The sequence below is a fragment of the Eublepharis macularius genome, chromosome 2 (assembly GCF_028583425.1).
Source record: "Eublepharis macularius isolate TG4126 chromosome 2, MPM_Emac_v1.0, whole genome shotgun sequence".
Taxonomy (NCBI): domain Eukaryota; kingdom Metazoa; phylum Chordata; class Lepidosauria; order Squamata; family Eublepharidae; genus Eublepharis; species Eublepharis macularius.
Window position 1 is genome coordinate 157,752,197 of NC_072791.1, and position 17,678 is coordinate 157,769,874.

The 17,678-nt window shown below is 43.0% G+C and overlaps 1 protein-coding gene across 1 annotated transcript in view; it reads left to right on the forward strand.

Annotated features, from left to right (window-relative positions):
- The first annotated feature begins 2,405 nt into the window (after window positions 1-2,405).
- The window catches only part of MARCHF4 (membrane associated ring-CH-type finger 4), a 208,010-nt gene continuing 192,737 nt past the window's right edge, over window positions 2,406-17,678 (forward strand). The window contains exon 1 of the mRNA XM_054972471.1: window positions 2,406-2,912. Coding sequence (XP_054828446.1) covers window positions 2,406-2,912 — 507 coding nt within the window. The remainder of the gene's footprint in view (window positions 2,913-17,678) is intronic.

A 17,678-nucleotide genomic window follows, 5' to 3' on the forward strand; every position in this document is an offset into this window, starting at 1 on the left:
GCAATGGCATGCACACACGAGCAACTGCACAGGGACTATCTGTATCATACACACGGGAGGCGCATTCGTATATACAAACACAAAGGCTCCGCCTTGCCTTCCAAAGGAAAACGCACCTACCGTCGTCTTCTACATTCACACTGAAACACGAAAGGCAGACAAACGTCCACGCGCCTGCACACACAAGCACACACGTAAAGGGACACACGCTCAGGAGAGCTTGACCACGTCCATCTGTACAAACGCACAGAAAACTGTAACTACAAGCGCCAGGAAACAATAACCACATCAAAATAATACTTGCAGAAACTAATAATTTATTGCTGTGTAGGGTGGAAGCGAGCTCAGCAGGCGACTGGCAGTTCTATAGGGTTTACTCTCTCCGTCCCCCCTCCCTTTCCCCACCCCTCACTCGCCCGCTCCCAGTGCTGGTTGCGTCAGTTTCCCTCTAGCCTGACGTGCCAAGCAGGAAAGGGGAGCTGTCCGGAGGCTCGTGGTGCTGAAACTGCAGCGGCTTTCTGACCAGCTTCCCCCGCGAACCCCTGCTGCTCCCGCCGCCAGCTTCCCGGGCACATTTTCTGTGTAAGCAAGACCTTCCTCCGCCCCCTCCCTCCAATCCCAAATGGTTTATTGACAGCGATCGTCGGGATTGGAGGCGAAGAGAACCAAGGCAGGGCAACAACCTGAATTTATCCTCCCCTCCCCTATTTTTTTTGGTCTTGGCTTTATTTACTTAAGGATAGAGCAGGAGGAGGAGGAGGAGGAGAAAGACTCACGTTCCACCCATCCTCCCTCGCTCCCGCCCTTCCTCAACACCCCCATTTGCACTGCAAAACTATCCTCCTTTCCCATTGCATCCCAAGGAGGTAGCAACAGCCACATCATCACGGAAAGCCGGATGGGAAAGCCGAGGAGAGACTGATGAAAGGGAAGAAGCCGAACGCTGCCCAGACGCGGAAGCTGTAAGGAAAACAACCCCGTTTGTCGTCTAGCTCTTGATCTGGCGCATCGTTTTTCTGGCAAGCCTTTTTGAAAACTCTGTAAGCTAGGATATACATATATATACATATTTCCTTTTATTTCAAAGACTTGCAATGGTTGAGGGTCAATGCCATTGAGCGAAAACAACAGTCAGAGAAAGAGGCGGCGGCGGCGGCGGCGGCGGCGGACGGGAGAAGAGGAAGATGAAACTGGAGATGGTTGTAGTGGCGGAAAAGCCGGAGCCTTATGCATCAAAAGGAGATTCCTACATCTGGTGAAAGAACCTTCTCCTCCGCGTCAGCCACAATGGTCTGTACAGGCTGTCAATGCGTTTGATGACGTCCCTATTTTGTGAAAGGGGAAAGGAAACGTGATCATGTAAGATCCACGTTTCCTTAGTCAATTTTATGCAAAGGCTTAGAACAAATGTCGATGGATTTTCTTTTTTAAAATCCAGGAGGGAAAATTGAAGAATAATCAAGAACCCACGTCCCCTCCCCAATGCCATTTTTTTTAAAAAAAATGCTTGCATGTGGTCCAGACAATTCATGGCATTGGAGAGGTAGAACAAATTGCAGTGAATATGAGAATGAAAATTAACCTCATTTAATACTCACTTAATTCCTTTCAGGACTTTCAATATTTTTACTGAGAATATTTTAGTAAAGCAACATTTCAAGTAAACTCTAATAATTTAACATTGAGGGGGATGTTTTCTCCTCTCCCTCAAAATATGTGCATCTTTTTGGTCAATGAATTCAATTTTGATATTACTGTTAATAATAATGATGACAATAGCAACAAGAAGTAATTTTGCATTTTATTAATTACATGCTGTGCTTTTGTTCTGTCAGAAGCACATTTTTAAAACATTCAAACTAAATAAAAGATAGTAATAAGGAGAAATACTTGACATGCCAAATACTGTTGAAACAACTCTATTTTTCTCTCCACTCCTTCTGGTGACTTGAAATTCCTCTTCTTCCCCCATCCTTTTTTGGAGTTGCCAATTATTACCAGTCTCCAGTGCATTGTTTCTCTAAATCACCCCAGCACGTTGGAAGTAGAAGGATAATTCCGTTTGATATTTAATTTTAATCCTTTAAAAAGAAAACATTGTGGAATTGATTGTTTCAAAAAAGGGAGCCGTGAAAGGGAGAAGGTGAGAAGTTCAGTACTTTTTTTGTTTTTTTAAGATAACCTCATGCTGTTAAACGTTTAAAAACGGAGTTGCTGTGAACTGTCCTAAAGATCTTCCTGCAAATTCCATTTCTGTTATTAATCTGGATCTAATCTGTATGTATCTGTGAGATTGGGTAGGAGCCAGGAAAGGGAAATTGAAATTAACCTATACAGCCCTCTTGTTTTGGGCTCCCCCTACTGGCCCTTTTTCCCTACCCAACCCTATCTGGAAGGGAAGGCACATGTTAATACCAACTAGTGCAATCATTTTATGGTACTGGTACTACGGACTGCTGATCCCCAGGCAGATGTTGCGCCACCAGGGTCTCCTCAAGTGCCGTTGTCGCATGCTGTTCAATGACCTGAAGGTCTTCCTCCTGCGGAGACCCCCTGCTCCCCCTCCACCCTCGCCACCACCTCTCCCTCCCATGAACAGTGGAGACCAAGTCTTGAGCTTGCAGGCTTCCAATAACAACACACTGACTGCGCTGCATGGAGGGCGAAGGGGACCTTGGAGAGCGCCGACTACTGGAGGCGGTGGAGGAGGAGGAGTGGGGACAACCAGCCCTCTGGAAGAAGAGTGGGGGAGTCCCGGGGGAGAAGGAGAGCAGCCCATGTCTATGATGAGCAGCACCTCCTCAGATGACTTCTGCAAAGGGAAAACAGAGGACCGGTATTCCCTGGGGAGCAGTTTGGACAGTGGAATGAGGACCCCTCTCTGCAGGATCTGCTTTCAGGGTCCTGAGCAGGTGAGTACCTGTGAGTATGTCTACCTGGCAGATGTAAACTGGTGCCCTTATATCTTTCTTGAAGTTCCACACACACATGCAATCACGTGCATGCACGCACACATTTCTCCCTTGTAGGATGCTCCATTTATTTTTGCTTGTTGCAGAAGGGAGAGAGAAGGATCAGTGAGTTAAGTGTTCCAACTTGATAACTTAGACAAAAGTCATGCCATCAGAGGCACTACAAACCCGGCAGGCCCAGAGCACTCACAAATACTGACGGAAATCATAAAGATCAAGAGACTTAGGAAGATACACCCCCTCCCCCCCCGCCCCAAGCACAGGACTAAAACCACAAGTAAAATGAGCAAGATCCACGTGTACTGCTTTCTTGCAGATGCATTTTGTTTACAAGCCTGCAAGTCTGCTTCTTCTGAAGGACTACACTTATCTATAACAAATGTGGAGAATGAAAGAGAGGAAGTGCTATTTAATTTCTGTTTGGAGATTCCAGTCAGCTGCATTTGGTTCTACGAGAACTGCTAAACTTCCTATTTGAAACTCATTTAGATAGATGATCTTTGTGTATTGATGCCACCCACCTACCCCCCTCCCAAATTTTACTTAAAGGTTACTGTGTCTTACCAAATTAATACATGGGAAAAGAAATGTACATCTAGAGTTCAACTTCCATCCCATTACTTGTTCTGGGTTTTTTTGTTGTTAGTTTCCAAAACAGCAGATATATAGCTTTTGTGGAACTGTTGGGATGTAGCTTGGTGAAGAAACATGGAACATGCAGCTTCCTCCAGATAATATTTCAAATGTATCATGATACTTCCAAATACTGTGTCTTTTTTGTGTTGGAAATATTGAGAGTAATAAAAGAGAGTTTTATTTCTAAAATGCAATATTCCATAACTGCCATAATAATTTCTGATGTCCAGCAATGATAGCAACAACACTGTCTCAGCATGGCTAATGATTTTTCAAATGCTGAGAAAAGCACGAACTCCCTAATCAAAAACCTGTATCTCTGAACACTGTTGCACTGGCACTTTAACAAGTGTTTAAGGAGTACAGATCTAAACAATGCAAAGAAAAAAAAAACAGATGAGCTACTACAAACAGTGAGATGGAACCACTTTTTGCAGAAAGTACATTTAGAAACCATGACCACATAATGATTTCTTGATATATAGAAATTATGAGCAGTTGATGTTGTATAATTGAAGTTCTGAAACTTTTATTATTTTTGGCATAGGGTTTCATATACAATTAGGTAAACTGGATGGAGTCTAGTGAGAAGTTCTCATCTATAGCTCCTGCACAACTGCTATTTGTGCAACTCCCATGTGATTTCGTTCTGTAGATTGAGTGAGAACGAATTCTGTTGAGTTGTATGAACATGGTGGTTGTGTACATTTGCCCCTTTGAAATGAATGGATCTCAGATGTTTCCTTAACTTTGTTGTGTTGTGGCTTTTGTCATTAGCATAGATTGTCTCCCATTTGTGAACTGTTGGGACAACTTTAGCAGCCTTACCAAGGAAAGTGAATTTAGTGATGTATTATGATGTTAGTGATGTTGTAATGTATTGCCAGTATATAGAACTTAATTCTGTAAAGGCAGAGTAGCTCCCTGGACTTGGAAAGAAGGATCCTGGATTTGCCTCTGTTCTCAAACATTATCTTATGGGCTGGTCTTAAATGTCACTCTCTCTGAGTTGCAGACTTCTATCAATAAAGACCCCACTGGATTACTGTATGGAAAGCATGACCGTGTGTGTCCCTTACCACACTTGATTAAGTCATTAAAGCTGAGGATTGTATAGCACTTTCTACACTATTATCAATGTAACAGGAATAGAAATTTTAAAAATTCATTGTAACAATTGGAAGAGTAAGAATAAACGTTTTATGCTGTGAAATAATGTCTAGGAACCACAGTTCTGAAACTGTAACCTATTTTCAATGGTACAGTGACACATTGTGGTCTCCACTTTATGATGTGATCTGTGAGAGTAGCAGTGGTGAAAGTAACTTCAGTTTCTTACAGGTTCCATCACCCTTAGAGGGCACGAAGCTACCATTTCTGCCAGTTTCTTACTGGTACTCTGTACTGGACCAGACCTTCTTACTTTCACCTCTGGAGAGCACTGAGTGAATGATTCTGTCTCACAGCATGCAGTGGATGGGAGGGTGAATGCATGGCTTGGGTGGCCTTTAATCTCATCCAGCAATGGAAAACAAGACTGAATGTGAAACACTTTTTCACAGATACACATTTTAAGCTCTGCCATTTGTCAATCCAATGTGGCAGGAAAGGCTGAAGGATGCATCACATCTTTTCAGTCAGGCACTGGATCACACAGGAGAATTGGGTACTGGCCCCACTTCTAACAGCATGCATGCAGGCAAGAATATTGCAGTTATGCCCATGACCACATTCATTTATAGTACATATTGTATGACTCAGCCAGACTAAACATTACAGCAGCCACAGGTTCAACCCATGGCCACCGATGCCATTTTGGAAGAAAATACAGCCATTTAAAAATTGCCCAGGCATCTGATCCTGATGGGGCCCATAGCATGGTGGCACTAGGCTGTTTTGTTTCTCCACACACATTTTCAGATGCTGAAATGGGCGGTCTGTTTCAGCCCTTGAAATGGTGTGTGTTGGGGGGAGACAAGACTATATGGTGCCACTGCGCTGTGGACTCAACCAGGACCAGGACCTCGTGGCATTTTTAAATGGCTAAATTTTCCTCTAAAATGACATTGGAAGCCACGGGTTGAAACTGTGGCCACTGTAACATGGAGTTTGGCCTTCGGTTAATGCATATCTAACGTCCAACTGATGATTTCAGTGATATAATAGCCTGTGGCAGAGTGCAGATTGCATGGACTAGCTTCACATTGGCTCACAATCCAGCTGTAGAAGTGCACTAAAGTATACTTGCCCATCCTAATATATAGGATAAAATGCTTTTGTTTGCCACAGAGGGCACATCTGGGAATTACAAGGGGACACTCAGCAATAAATGGCTTCTTAAAAAGTAGTCTGTGGAGTATAAATATTATTCAGAAGAGAAAGAGCTCTGGAGTTGCATGGAACATCAGCACTGGGAGGAAGATGGTTACATGTGGTGAGATGGGGGCTAGGAGTGGAATGGAATACATCTTAAGCTGGTGGGTTCAGACCCTGCCTAACAGTTTGATATTCTGTACACCACATGCAGGATTTCAGCTTGGATATCCTCTTTAGTTATATCCCAGTCACAGTAGCCTTGTTCACATGTTACGGTGAATGCAAGTATATCCTGCATGTACACTAATACATCTATTTGTAGGAAAGAGCCAATGAATGTTCACTTTACAACTGAAACCACGGACCAGGGTTTTACCTCACACATCCAGGTGTACAGGCATTAGAAACACAGGAACATAGAGCTGGAAGGGACTCCAAGGAGCATCTAGTCCAACTCCCTGCACAGTGCAGGAAATTCACAACTATCCCCCTACCCTCACCTCCCCCAGTGACCCATGCTCTATGCCCAGAGCAAGACAAAAAAAAAAAAAACCCTCTGGGATCCTTGGCTACAGTGGCCTGGAAAAAAACTCCTTTCTGATCTCAAAGTGGTGATCAGCATTATCCTGAGCATTTAAGAAAGGGCCACGAGAGCCAAGCACTAGCTCATCCCTTCATGCCGTCCCTCTCCCAATCTGCATACATTCATATTGAGTCATAAAATCATGATTTCTGTCAGGTGGCCATCTAGCTTCTTCTTAAGAACCTCCAAAGAAGGAGAGCTCACTACCTCCCAGGGAAGATTGTTCCATCAGGGAACTGCTTTAACTGTCTGGAAGATCATCCTAATGTTTAGCTGAAAACTCTTTTAATGAATTTTAACCCATTGGTTCTAGTCTGACCCCCTTGGGCAACAGAAAATAACTCTGCTCTTCTATGTGATATCCCCTCAAATACTTAAAGAGGGCTATCATATAATCTCTCTGTCATCTCTTCACTAGGCTAAACATAAACAGCTTTTTCAACCTTTCTTCATAGGACTTGTTAACCAGACCACTCATCTTTGTCACCCTCCTTTGGACATGCTCCTTCTTAAACATCCTTTTAAAACTGTGGTGCATAAAACTGAATACAGTACTCCACGTGAGGTCTAACCAAAGTGGAGTAAAAAGATACCATCACTTTGTGTGATCTGGACACTATACTTCTGTTGATGCAGCCCAATATTGCATTTGCTTTTTTAGCTACCACATCCCACTGTGTCAGGCTATGGATGACAGGCTATGGCAGATAGATCCCTGTACCATTGCAACAAGAAATCCAGGCTCTTGGTTAAATGGCTTTATTCAGAAATCAAATCATTTCCACAGATATGTCCATAAGATTACTCAGAAGCAAGGTAAGTATCTAAGCAGTAAGAGCAAGATTGACAGGAATAGTAACATATGGGGAAATCCTTCCTCTTAACATACACTTTTGCTCCTTCCCCCTCCCAACAGTAAACAGGACTTTTGGCGCGAACTTGTCCTGAGGATGTCTTGCATATTTGTACTATCAAGTTGAGACACTGAGAAAGCAAGAGATCAAAGTTGAGACATATCAGTGCATGGGAGTGAGCAGTCTACAAGGTCAGAAGCACTGAAGTTTCTACAGTCCATTAGATAAAGCACCTGCAAGAAGCCTGTAAATGAAACAGTTATGGCATTGGCAATATGACATCAGGTTATACCATGAAACGTTGATTTAGAACAACAGGTCAGCTTTAGCATTAGGATTGGCATGGATGGGGCTCAGACATGACATGGATTTAGAACAACAGGTCAGCATTAGCATTAGCATTGGCATGGATGGGGCTCAGACATGACACACTGTTGACTCAGGGTATGATCTACTAAGACCCCTAAATCCTTTCCCCATGTACTACTGCTAAGGCAGGACTCTCCCATCCTCTAAGTTTGCCTTTGATTTTTCTTATTCAAATGCAAACTTTACATTTATCTCTGTAATTCATTTTGTTAGTTTTAGTCCAGTTTTCCAGCCTGTCAAGACCATCCTGAATCTTGATTCTGTCTTCTACTCTATTTGCTACACTTTCCAGTGTAGTATCATCTACACATCCCCCCTGTTCCTTCATCCACATTTACCAACTTGTTAACAAGAATATCATGTGGAACCTGATCCAAAGCCTTACTAAAATTGAGATAAACTATGCCTGCAGCATTCCTCTGATACAATGAAGTAGTAACTCTCTCGAAAAGGGAGAAAAGATTAGACCAACATGACCTGTTCTTGAGGAATCTGTGCTCTCTCTTAGTAATCACACAGCTATCTTTTCTAAATGCTCAAGTATTGATTGTTTTATGATTTGTTCTAAAACCTTTCCAGGTATGGATGTGGACCCTCCTTTTTCCCCTTCTTGAAGATGGGGACAACATTTGCCTACCTCCAGTCTTCTTGCACTTCTTCTGTTCTACAAGAATTCTCAAAGATGATAGACAAGCTCCAAAATTACATCAGCAGGTTCCTTTAGTACCCTGGGATGCAATTCATCTGACCCTGAGGGCTTATTTCATATAAAGAAGCTAGCCATTTACACACCACTCTTGTGCCTATCCTAGGCTGTAATTCCCTACCTTCACTATGTGCTCTCTTTTTGCCAGATTGCGCACAGTTTTATGTGCAGCAGAAGAGGCAAGCAAAGTAGAAATTGAGCAGCTCGGCCCTCTCTTGATCACCGTCAAAATTCCACTTTCCTCTCCCCGCAGTGGGCCTACTACCTTTGTTCTTTTTCTTGCTCTGAACATAACCAAAGATCCCATTTTTGTTGTGTTTAGCGTCTCTTGCTAGCCTAAGATCATACTTAGATGTAGGCTTGAATGGAAAATGAAAATTACTCAGCACACAAAGAAAAATCAAGCGTATACCATATACAAAACTAGCCTTGTGCAGATGACCTGTGTGATGACAAGCCATGTGGGCAGTGAGAAGCAGTCATGAGCATTCTGGCCTCGCCTCCCACTGCCACATTTGTTGAGTTGAAAACACATGGAGGAAGTGCCCATGCATGCACCAGCTTAAATACAAGTATTTTGCCTTAAACTGGAATGTTACTGTTATGGGCAAATTCCATCCTTGGTTGGGACAGCAAATGTAGCATTTGTAGAAAAGATGTCACTCTGCTACCCTAACTCATGAAGCTAGCTTTTATTTATTGGGGCAATCCTATGAATGTTTAATGTAAAGAGTGGTTCATACAGATTTTTATAGGAGATGACATATACCTTTCAGACAAAGGAGTCTTTAAAGTTATACATAAAATGGATCAGGAGGCACAGCAGCTTCTCCTCCTCCTACAAGATGAGGAACTCAGCACAAGCCATCCATCCTGGGAAAGTAAATATTATTGTCTTCAGAAGGGGTGGAGCAGGTAGCATTTTATAGTCTCCAGTGGGGCCTCTAATGTAATGGAATGAGATAGCTGGAGTGTGTCTCACTGTCAGATAAGTACTGCAGGAAAAGATTCAGCATTTAGCAAGGACAGCAAATGCTTGTGCAGCATCCAGAAGGTAAAGGATTTGGTAAAGAGATTTATGCCCTGACCTGGATAGCCTAGACAAGCCCAATCTTGTCAGATCTTGGGAGCTAAGCATGGTCAGCCAATGGTTAGTACTTGAATGAGAGGCCACAAAGGAGACCAGGGGCATTGTGCCGAGGCAGGTAATGGCAAAACATTTCTGTTCATCTCTTGCCTTGAAAACTACAGCAGGGGTCACCACCCATACATCAGCTATGGCTTGATGGCACCAAAGAAATTCATGAAGGAAAATTGAAGCTGAGGTAATCCTTTATAACAACCATGTCCTGGGAAGGAACTTGTACCTAGAAAAGCCACGGGGATATGGTGCCAGTCAGCCAATCACAACATTGCTTCAGAAGCACTGATTGTTTTGTGTGCATGTATCCGTGTGTGTGTGTGTAGGGGGATAGGGGCTTCATATGGAGGTTTTATGGGGTATCTAGTACAAATTGAAGACTGAGTTTTGTTGGCATGAGGAGGAATGATGATCAAGTGCACGGAGCAACAAGGAACAGAGGTTACAATAACACTCACGTTATCACCTCAGCATTGACTCCAGAAAGTCCAAGGGAGTGGAAAGAGGCTCAGGTCAAAAATCCCCATTCAGCCATATGACACTCTCTGAGCAGTCTGACCCACTCAGGGTTGTTTGGGGAGTACAAACGGAGTGAGCAAAACCCAGGACTCTGTGGAAGGAGGACCATTATGTGTTGGGCACTCATTGTCACTGCAGATGCAGAAGCACTGGCACATTCACATAAGGACATTCCATTTCCGCTTTGAGCTGGGTGGCGGCATTGTTTTGTGTTCCATGAAGAGTTCTTTTAATATATCTTGATTTTAATCTTAATTCTTATTTTAACTTCTAGTATTTTCTTCTTTTTGGTTTACTGATTGTGGTTGTTATCTTAAAATAGCTTCTTTGGCAGGCTTAGGATGTTTTTTTGACTATATCCTCGTGAGGACTCTGACTTTGTTTAATTAGTCTTTCTGTTGTGTGAGAGGGAGGCAGTGGCAGAGCCCGTTGGTAGGAGAGAGGAGGCTTGTGACAGGGAGACTTCCACCCTCTCTTTTTCACACTACTGATAGCTACAGATATTCAGTGATTCTATTAAATTGATATCTGGGCATTCTTCATCCTCAGTATCCAGTCTTACCCACTATTTCCTGTCCCATGCACACGGACTAGTTTGGAACTTTTGTCAGCATTTTTTAAAAAGGTAGTAACTGTATTGCTATAATGTTATGATACTATGGAAGTGTATTGAATACCAGTGTTTTTAAAGCTGCCTCCCCCCCACCAAAAAAACTCTGTCTGTGGTACAAGAGGAGTTAAAATAGCACACTGAAGGGGATATTGAGGAGAAATGGTGCCAGTGTGGGCAGAGAAATTTGAAAGTCCACAGCTTTCTGCCCATATGGTAGGCAAACCCACTTTGATTATCATCTTACTAGAAAAATCACACCAAAGCTGGTTTGGAAAAGATCATAATAAAAGGAATGGAAAATGCAGAGAGTAGATGATTTTATAACAATGTCATATGGATGCTCGGGGTGGGGGAGAATGTCTCAATTTGGGAAGCAAGGTGGAACAAAAGATGTGTGTGGAAGCAGCCTTCCAGAACAGTGTCAGTGCAGTTCTGAGTGTGAGAAGTGACTAGATCTACCCTGCTTCCCAGAAGAGTTATATGCTCACTGTTCACTTTGGCTGTCATACCTTTGAATGAGGCTATGTGGGGCTTCTGGGCCAAAAATGTCCTACAAGTAGCTGTATGAAGGCACAGCCGTGGCATGCAGAGGTTGGGGGTGGGGTACAAGAGAAGCTGCTATTATCCTAGTATCAGATCCTAGTTCTGAGATGTCCTACTTAGAGATGGGCATGAATTGAATTATGACCCCAAAAACCGCATGAACCAGGCTGGTTCGTGGTTCGCGAACAAGCGGTTTGTGGAAGCTCATTTCCACGAACTGGTTCTTTTGGGTCATAAAGGGGCAGTTTAAATGGCCATATAAACTTTTCCTGCAGCTTGCAAATGGCAGGTCCCTTTAAATTATCAGCTGGCAGTCGGAAGGGGGGGATCCCTCCCTTGTCACCTGCCAGCTGATAGTTTAAAGGGATCTGCCGCTTGCAAACCACAGGGCCCTTTAAACTGCCCTTTAAACTGCCAAAAAAAAACCCCAAATGGCAGCGGAGGAAGCCAAAAACGGCCTTCCGGCACCTCAAATGGCTGCTGCGGTGGCCATTTGAGGGGTGGGAAGGCTGTTTTTAGCCTCCTCTGCAGTCCTGCAGGCCCGCGCAGCAGAAGAAGAGGCCAAAAACGGCCTTCCTGCCCCTCGTGGGAGGAGGGGGAGGACGCCACAGGCCCGCAGGGCAACGTAAGTGTGGGGCTGGGGCTGGGACTGTGGTTTGGGCAGTTTAAAAGGCCCTGCCACTTGCAAGGCAGGAAAGGGCCCTTTAAACTATCAAATGCCCTTTTCCCTGATGCTGCTAAGCAGCCAGAAAGAAGCATTTAAACCCCACGAACTGGTTCGTAAACTTGCCCCAGTTTATGCCAATTCATGGTTCCTGGTTCGTGAAAACTCACGAACCACGAACCTCATGGTTCGGGTTTTTTGTCGTTCGTGCCCATCTCTAGTCCTACTATGGTTCCTGCACATGATCTCCATACAGAAGTGGAGTGCTGATTGGCAAGATCAGGCAGTTAGCCAGAGGATGTGACTGCTGGGATACAGCCCTTGGTGATGGCTTTTGCAATAGATGGCTTCAGTCAAATGCTTCAGGATAATTTTTAAAAAAACCCTTCTATTTAAAATCAGTTTCCCTCCAGACAAATTACATCTTGTAGTTTTTTTGTGAGGAGTTTCATTTTGTTCCCTTTAAAAGGTGCAAAAGCCACCTTTTTGGAGATGCATGCAACTATTCCCATCATGATCAAGATTCAATAGCACCTTAAAGACAAGCAAGATTTCCATGGTATAAGCTTTTGACAGTCAAAGCTCCCTTCATCAGATACTATTATCATAAAGTGTCTTATATATATTGAACCATACAAACCATTTATCTTTTTGTGCTAGTCCAGGAAACATGACATCTATGAACTCTGTGTGTGTTTGTGCGTGTGTGTGTGAGAGAGGGGGGGCAGAGGCAGAATGTAAAGCAGAGTTAAAGGAAAATCACCTGCTTTAGAGAGCATTAGAGATTTGACAATTAAATGATGCCTTTTAAGACCCCAAATATCTGTATTTTTAAGCATAAGGCTAGTTGTTGACCATCTGTTCTTTTGTCAATGGAGAAACTTGGAGCTCTGTAGATGTGATCTAAAGGCAACAGACTTTTAGTAGGTTGCTTTCTTCCTTTTTCTATAACCAGAGAAGTGCCAAACTGTTTGCAATGCAGTTATCATAGTTTCTGTTCCACCCATTCTGATTCTTTGTTCTAAAGGGTATCATACTGTAACTACAATCCAAAGCACACTTACTACGGAATGTCCCATTGATGTCAGTGAGATTTACTTCTGAGCATGCATGTTTAGGATTGCACTGGCAGCCAGTTAAATAATATATAAAATTACAAAGAACAAGCCGTTTAACAACATACTTCCCGAACTTTAAAAACTAGTTGGTCCAAAAGTAGAATAACTTGCTTTTCATTTAGATTTTTTTCCTTTAAAATATGTAGCTACTGAAGCTGCAATTTTACAGAAATAAGTTGGTGAGGACACAGACATAGAGACTTTTTACCTCGGTCCCTTCAGGCTATTTTCCTGCATTCTTTTTCTTCCAACTGCATTTGGGAGCAATCCTAAGTAGATCTACTCAGAAGAAGTTCCATTTTATTTAATAGATATTACTTCCAGGAAAATGTTCTTAGGATTGCAAGCTTAGAGCACTTTTGTTTTTTCTCAGCAGAGGTAAAAGAAGCTTGGTCATGGCAAAGAGCATTTGGGAGCTTCATCAGGTGCAAAATACAGGGTTGACTTCTTATTGGGGTGGAAAAGGACAACATAACCCACATTTTACAACAACGGGGTTTACAGTACCATCCTAAATAGAGTTATACCCTTCTAAACCCATTGAAATCAATGGGCTTAGAAATGTGTAACTTTGCTTAGGATCCAGAGGAGTTAGCCATGTTAGTCTGACGAAGAGAGCTGTGGCTCTCAAAAGCTTATGCTACCGTAAAGTTGGTTTGCTTAGGATGGCCCTGTTGATATTCAGCACCTTAACCAGCACTGGTGCCATCCTAAGCAGGCCATGGACTTAGAAGCACACAACTCTGCTTAGGATGACTTTGTGTACCCAGCATACTTTAGGGAGCACTTCTCACTACATGAGCCTGGAAGGACAGCCAATTAGCTCCAATACAGCTCCCCATCATGAGACAACTACTGGGGCATTTTCTTCCAATGCCCCAGTTTTATGGAATCCCCTCTGTATGGAAGCCCTCCCACTCTCAATCAGGTTTATCTTTACAGGGCCAGCAAAAGCTGTCTGGCTTAAGAGAATGCGAAACATTTTTCGGCATTTTAACAATAATGGTTTTGCTGCCTAACTAAAAATACTAATATAGTTTTAAAGTTATTGTGATGACACTGTATTTTATTGGCAATGTGTATTTTACTATAAACCATTTTGAATTTGGTGAGAAAAGTGACCTGTTAAAAGTATGATTTATTATGAATTTGCTTACTTTGAATAAAACATCACAGTAGTTCCAGTTAAATTTATTTAGCACAAAGTTTCAAAGCAGATTTGTAGTTATTCTTATATTAAGATTCATGCCTAGGAGGGAATATACTGAATACACACCCAAATACATTTAATATGCCTTATATAATATATAACATTTTACTGGTTAAATTCTTACAGTACTAAAGAGCAGTAACTTCTCTTGTCTTCTTTTTATAAACAGCCTGAAAATTCTCTAAGGGGTGTGTTACTTATGAGCTTTATCACAAGTTCATGTAACGCATAACAAAACCACAGAGTTATTTCTACCATTAAAAAAGGAATGAACAAAGCCAAATATTGCTTGGATCATTGTTTCTTTCCTGTTGTAATGATAAGTGAGATAAATACATTGGAGTTTACAAGGTTCAGAGTTCCATAAATCTCTTTATGACTATGTTGAATAATAAAGTGGTTGGTCCGTGTTCCAATACTGAAAGCAGAATTACGGGGTTACCCATGTACAAGGCAAGAGTCTGGATCTGTGCATCCTATGGGACTCCCTTGGTATTCAAAACACTACAATTTTGTAAATTAACTAAAATAGATGAAAATTCCAAACACTGAGTATGCACCAAGAGCACAGAATGTTGAGATTAGCAGAATATCAGGAAAATGAGGAACAGGTGGAGAAGGGCCCTAATTCAGACTAAGACCTCAATGTGCAAAGAGAAGGGGCTTGAACTCAACACAAAAGGGCCCCAAGGATGAGTGTGCAAAGGCACAACAGGCTGGAGGGGGAGGTGGGTTGCAGGAGCCCACACTTCTGATTACAGAGAAACTAGGAGTGATTCCGCACACGTTGGATAATGCACTTCCAATCCTCTTTATAGATCATTTGTGACAGATTTTTGTGTGTGCGGAACAAAAAATCCACCTCAAATGATTGATAATGTGCATTGAAAGTGCATTATCCAGCATATGTGAAATCAGCCTTTGATGCAGAGAAGCAGTTCTGGCTTTATTTTATTTGGGAACTTTTTGTTCCCAGCTGCAGTACTGGGAACAGGACCGTCGTCACACGAGCTTTTATTTAGCGCTAAAATGGCGCTATTTCCCGGCAAACGCACACCTTATTCCAACACTGTAGCGATTTTCTCTCTTCTGCTTTGTGCTTGATAGTCGTGCTATTTTGTGCCTCAGTGTGAATGCCTCACATCGATGTATTTCGCCTCGCAACGTTCTATGCCCTCCCTTCAATCCCAGAATCCATTTCTTCCTGCGACTCCCCTTTTAAAAATTTTATTATGTCCTTATAACGCCATAACGCCATAACACAATGCAAACTTTCTGCTGAAGTAAAAATGACTCAATTGCCATGGCAGAGTCTTCAGCGATGGGGATCACGTCCGACAGGGAGTTTTCTGTGGGCAAAGGGCTATTTATATAATTTCAAAGTTGGAAAAACAAAAGGGTCATAATGTTTTGCTCTAATGGAATGTTTATATGCTGTTATTCCGTTATAGCGGAATTAAACGCCAGAATAATTTTTAAAAGGGGGGGAGGAGCTGCTTCTGCGCGGTTAGAGAGAACAGAACAGAGTGCTTCAGTGTGGACAGCTGGTGGCGCAAAGAGCCGTTAGGTGACCCAAAGAAACGTTACTGTGCCAATAACAGGTAGGACGCTATATGCTGTAAATTTAATGGAAGAGATGCCCGTGTGACGACGGCCCAGGTTTGCCTCCCAGGGACGTTCCCTCACTTTCCCATGCCAGGTTGTACTACTGCTCTCCTCTCTGCTCACCACTCCAGGCTTCTCAGGGACACAACTCTAGGGTTTCCAATCTCCAGGTGGGGCCTGGAGATCTGCCGGAATTATAGCTGATCTCCAGGCTATAGAGATCCATTCCCCTGGAGAAAATGGCAGCTTCAGAGTGGATGCTATGGCATTATACCCAACTGAAGTCCCTCCCCTTCCCAAACCCTCCCCAACCCAGTTTCACCTGCAAATCTCTAGGATTTTCCCAACCTGAAGTTGGCATCCCTAAGAAGTGACACAGGGACTAGGCCCACCTGCCCCCTTGTTTCAGATTCTACCCTTTCCCCCAACCACACTCCAGTCTTAGTGAAATCCTTTCTCTTCCTGTCACAGCTAAAGGCCCTCCATGCTCAGCCCATGGTCACACTCAAATTATAGGCTTCTGGGGGCAGGCCCTGTCCTGCTGGTTGCTGCGGGGAATCCCATGGTCCTTGGCTATGTTTTCCCTGTGTCAGACTTCTTTAGTCCTCTCCCTTGGCCTCCTAGGGTTTCACAGGGTACTGTTTGCCTTATTATAATGTGCACATAGGCTGTTAGTGGGGCAAATAGAGCCCTCTGGGCTTCTTCAAGTCAGGGAAACAATGACAGGAAAGCTGAAATTATTTAGGATATTCTAGGGCTTCCAGGTCCCCTGGTGGTGGCGGGCGATCCTTTGCTCCCACCCTCTGCTGCCACTCACTTGCCAGCGGAGGGAAAAGGTGAGGGAATAGATCTCCAGAGCAGGCTCCCAGCTCAGCATGACAAAAGTCACTCCCAGGAGTGGCATCATCATGCAGGCCCCAGGAGCACTCCTGTGCTTCGCACCAGGCTGATGTGAAGTGTGGGTGTGCTCTCCGGGCCTGTGCAATGACGTCACTCCCAGAAGTGATATCGTCATGCTACGCTGTGAGTGTGCATGTGCTTTGCCCACCAGGAGACAAAAAAGGTAAGTGCCGGTTCCCCTCCCTCCCACCGGGAGGATAAGGGGGCCTGACAACGCGACATATTTCTTATCTGCCTCTTCAGAATCCTGCTCAAGGCAGCTTATCATTAAAATGACGTCACAATATTAAAAACAAGGCATTAAGCCATTGGACATAAGCAGCATAAAAACTATCCATAAAACAGAGGCAGACAAAAATCTGACAAGATAAAACCCTGATGTAAAAGCCTGGGTAGGAAGGGTCGAATCCACATTACTCATTCTAAGTCGCATGTTCCCCACATTCCCCACGCAATCCTGAGCGCCGGTCACATTACCTCATTAAACAGACGCATTTCATTCGCATTTCTCCCGAATATGTGGTCACAGGTTTTCAACGGGAGTTTCACGGTGGCTGTGAATGGGCCAATATATGCAATTTACGCGTTTTTTTTAAAAAACCACCTTCCTTCCTGTCTCTCCGGGCGTTCCGAGAGTTCCTATTGGCTGATTCAACTTGCAAGTGCTCCGTAGTCTGCAAAAGACTGTTTTTGACTTCATAGCATTGGATTTATTGATTATCCTGTTTCTGAATCAAATCTGGTAGTTTGAAAAATCATTTTGGGGTGAATCCATCCTCAGAACGGACTTGCGAAACTTCCTTTTTAACTGTTTTTTATTTTTTTTATTTTATATTACTATATTATATTATCATATATAATATATTATATATATTATTATATATAATATATATAAAATAATATAATATATTATATATTATATAATATAT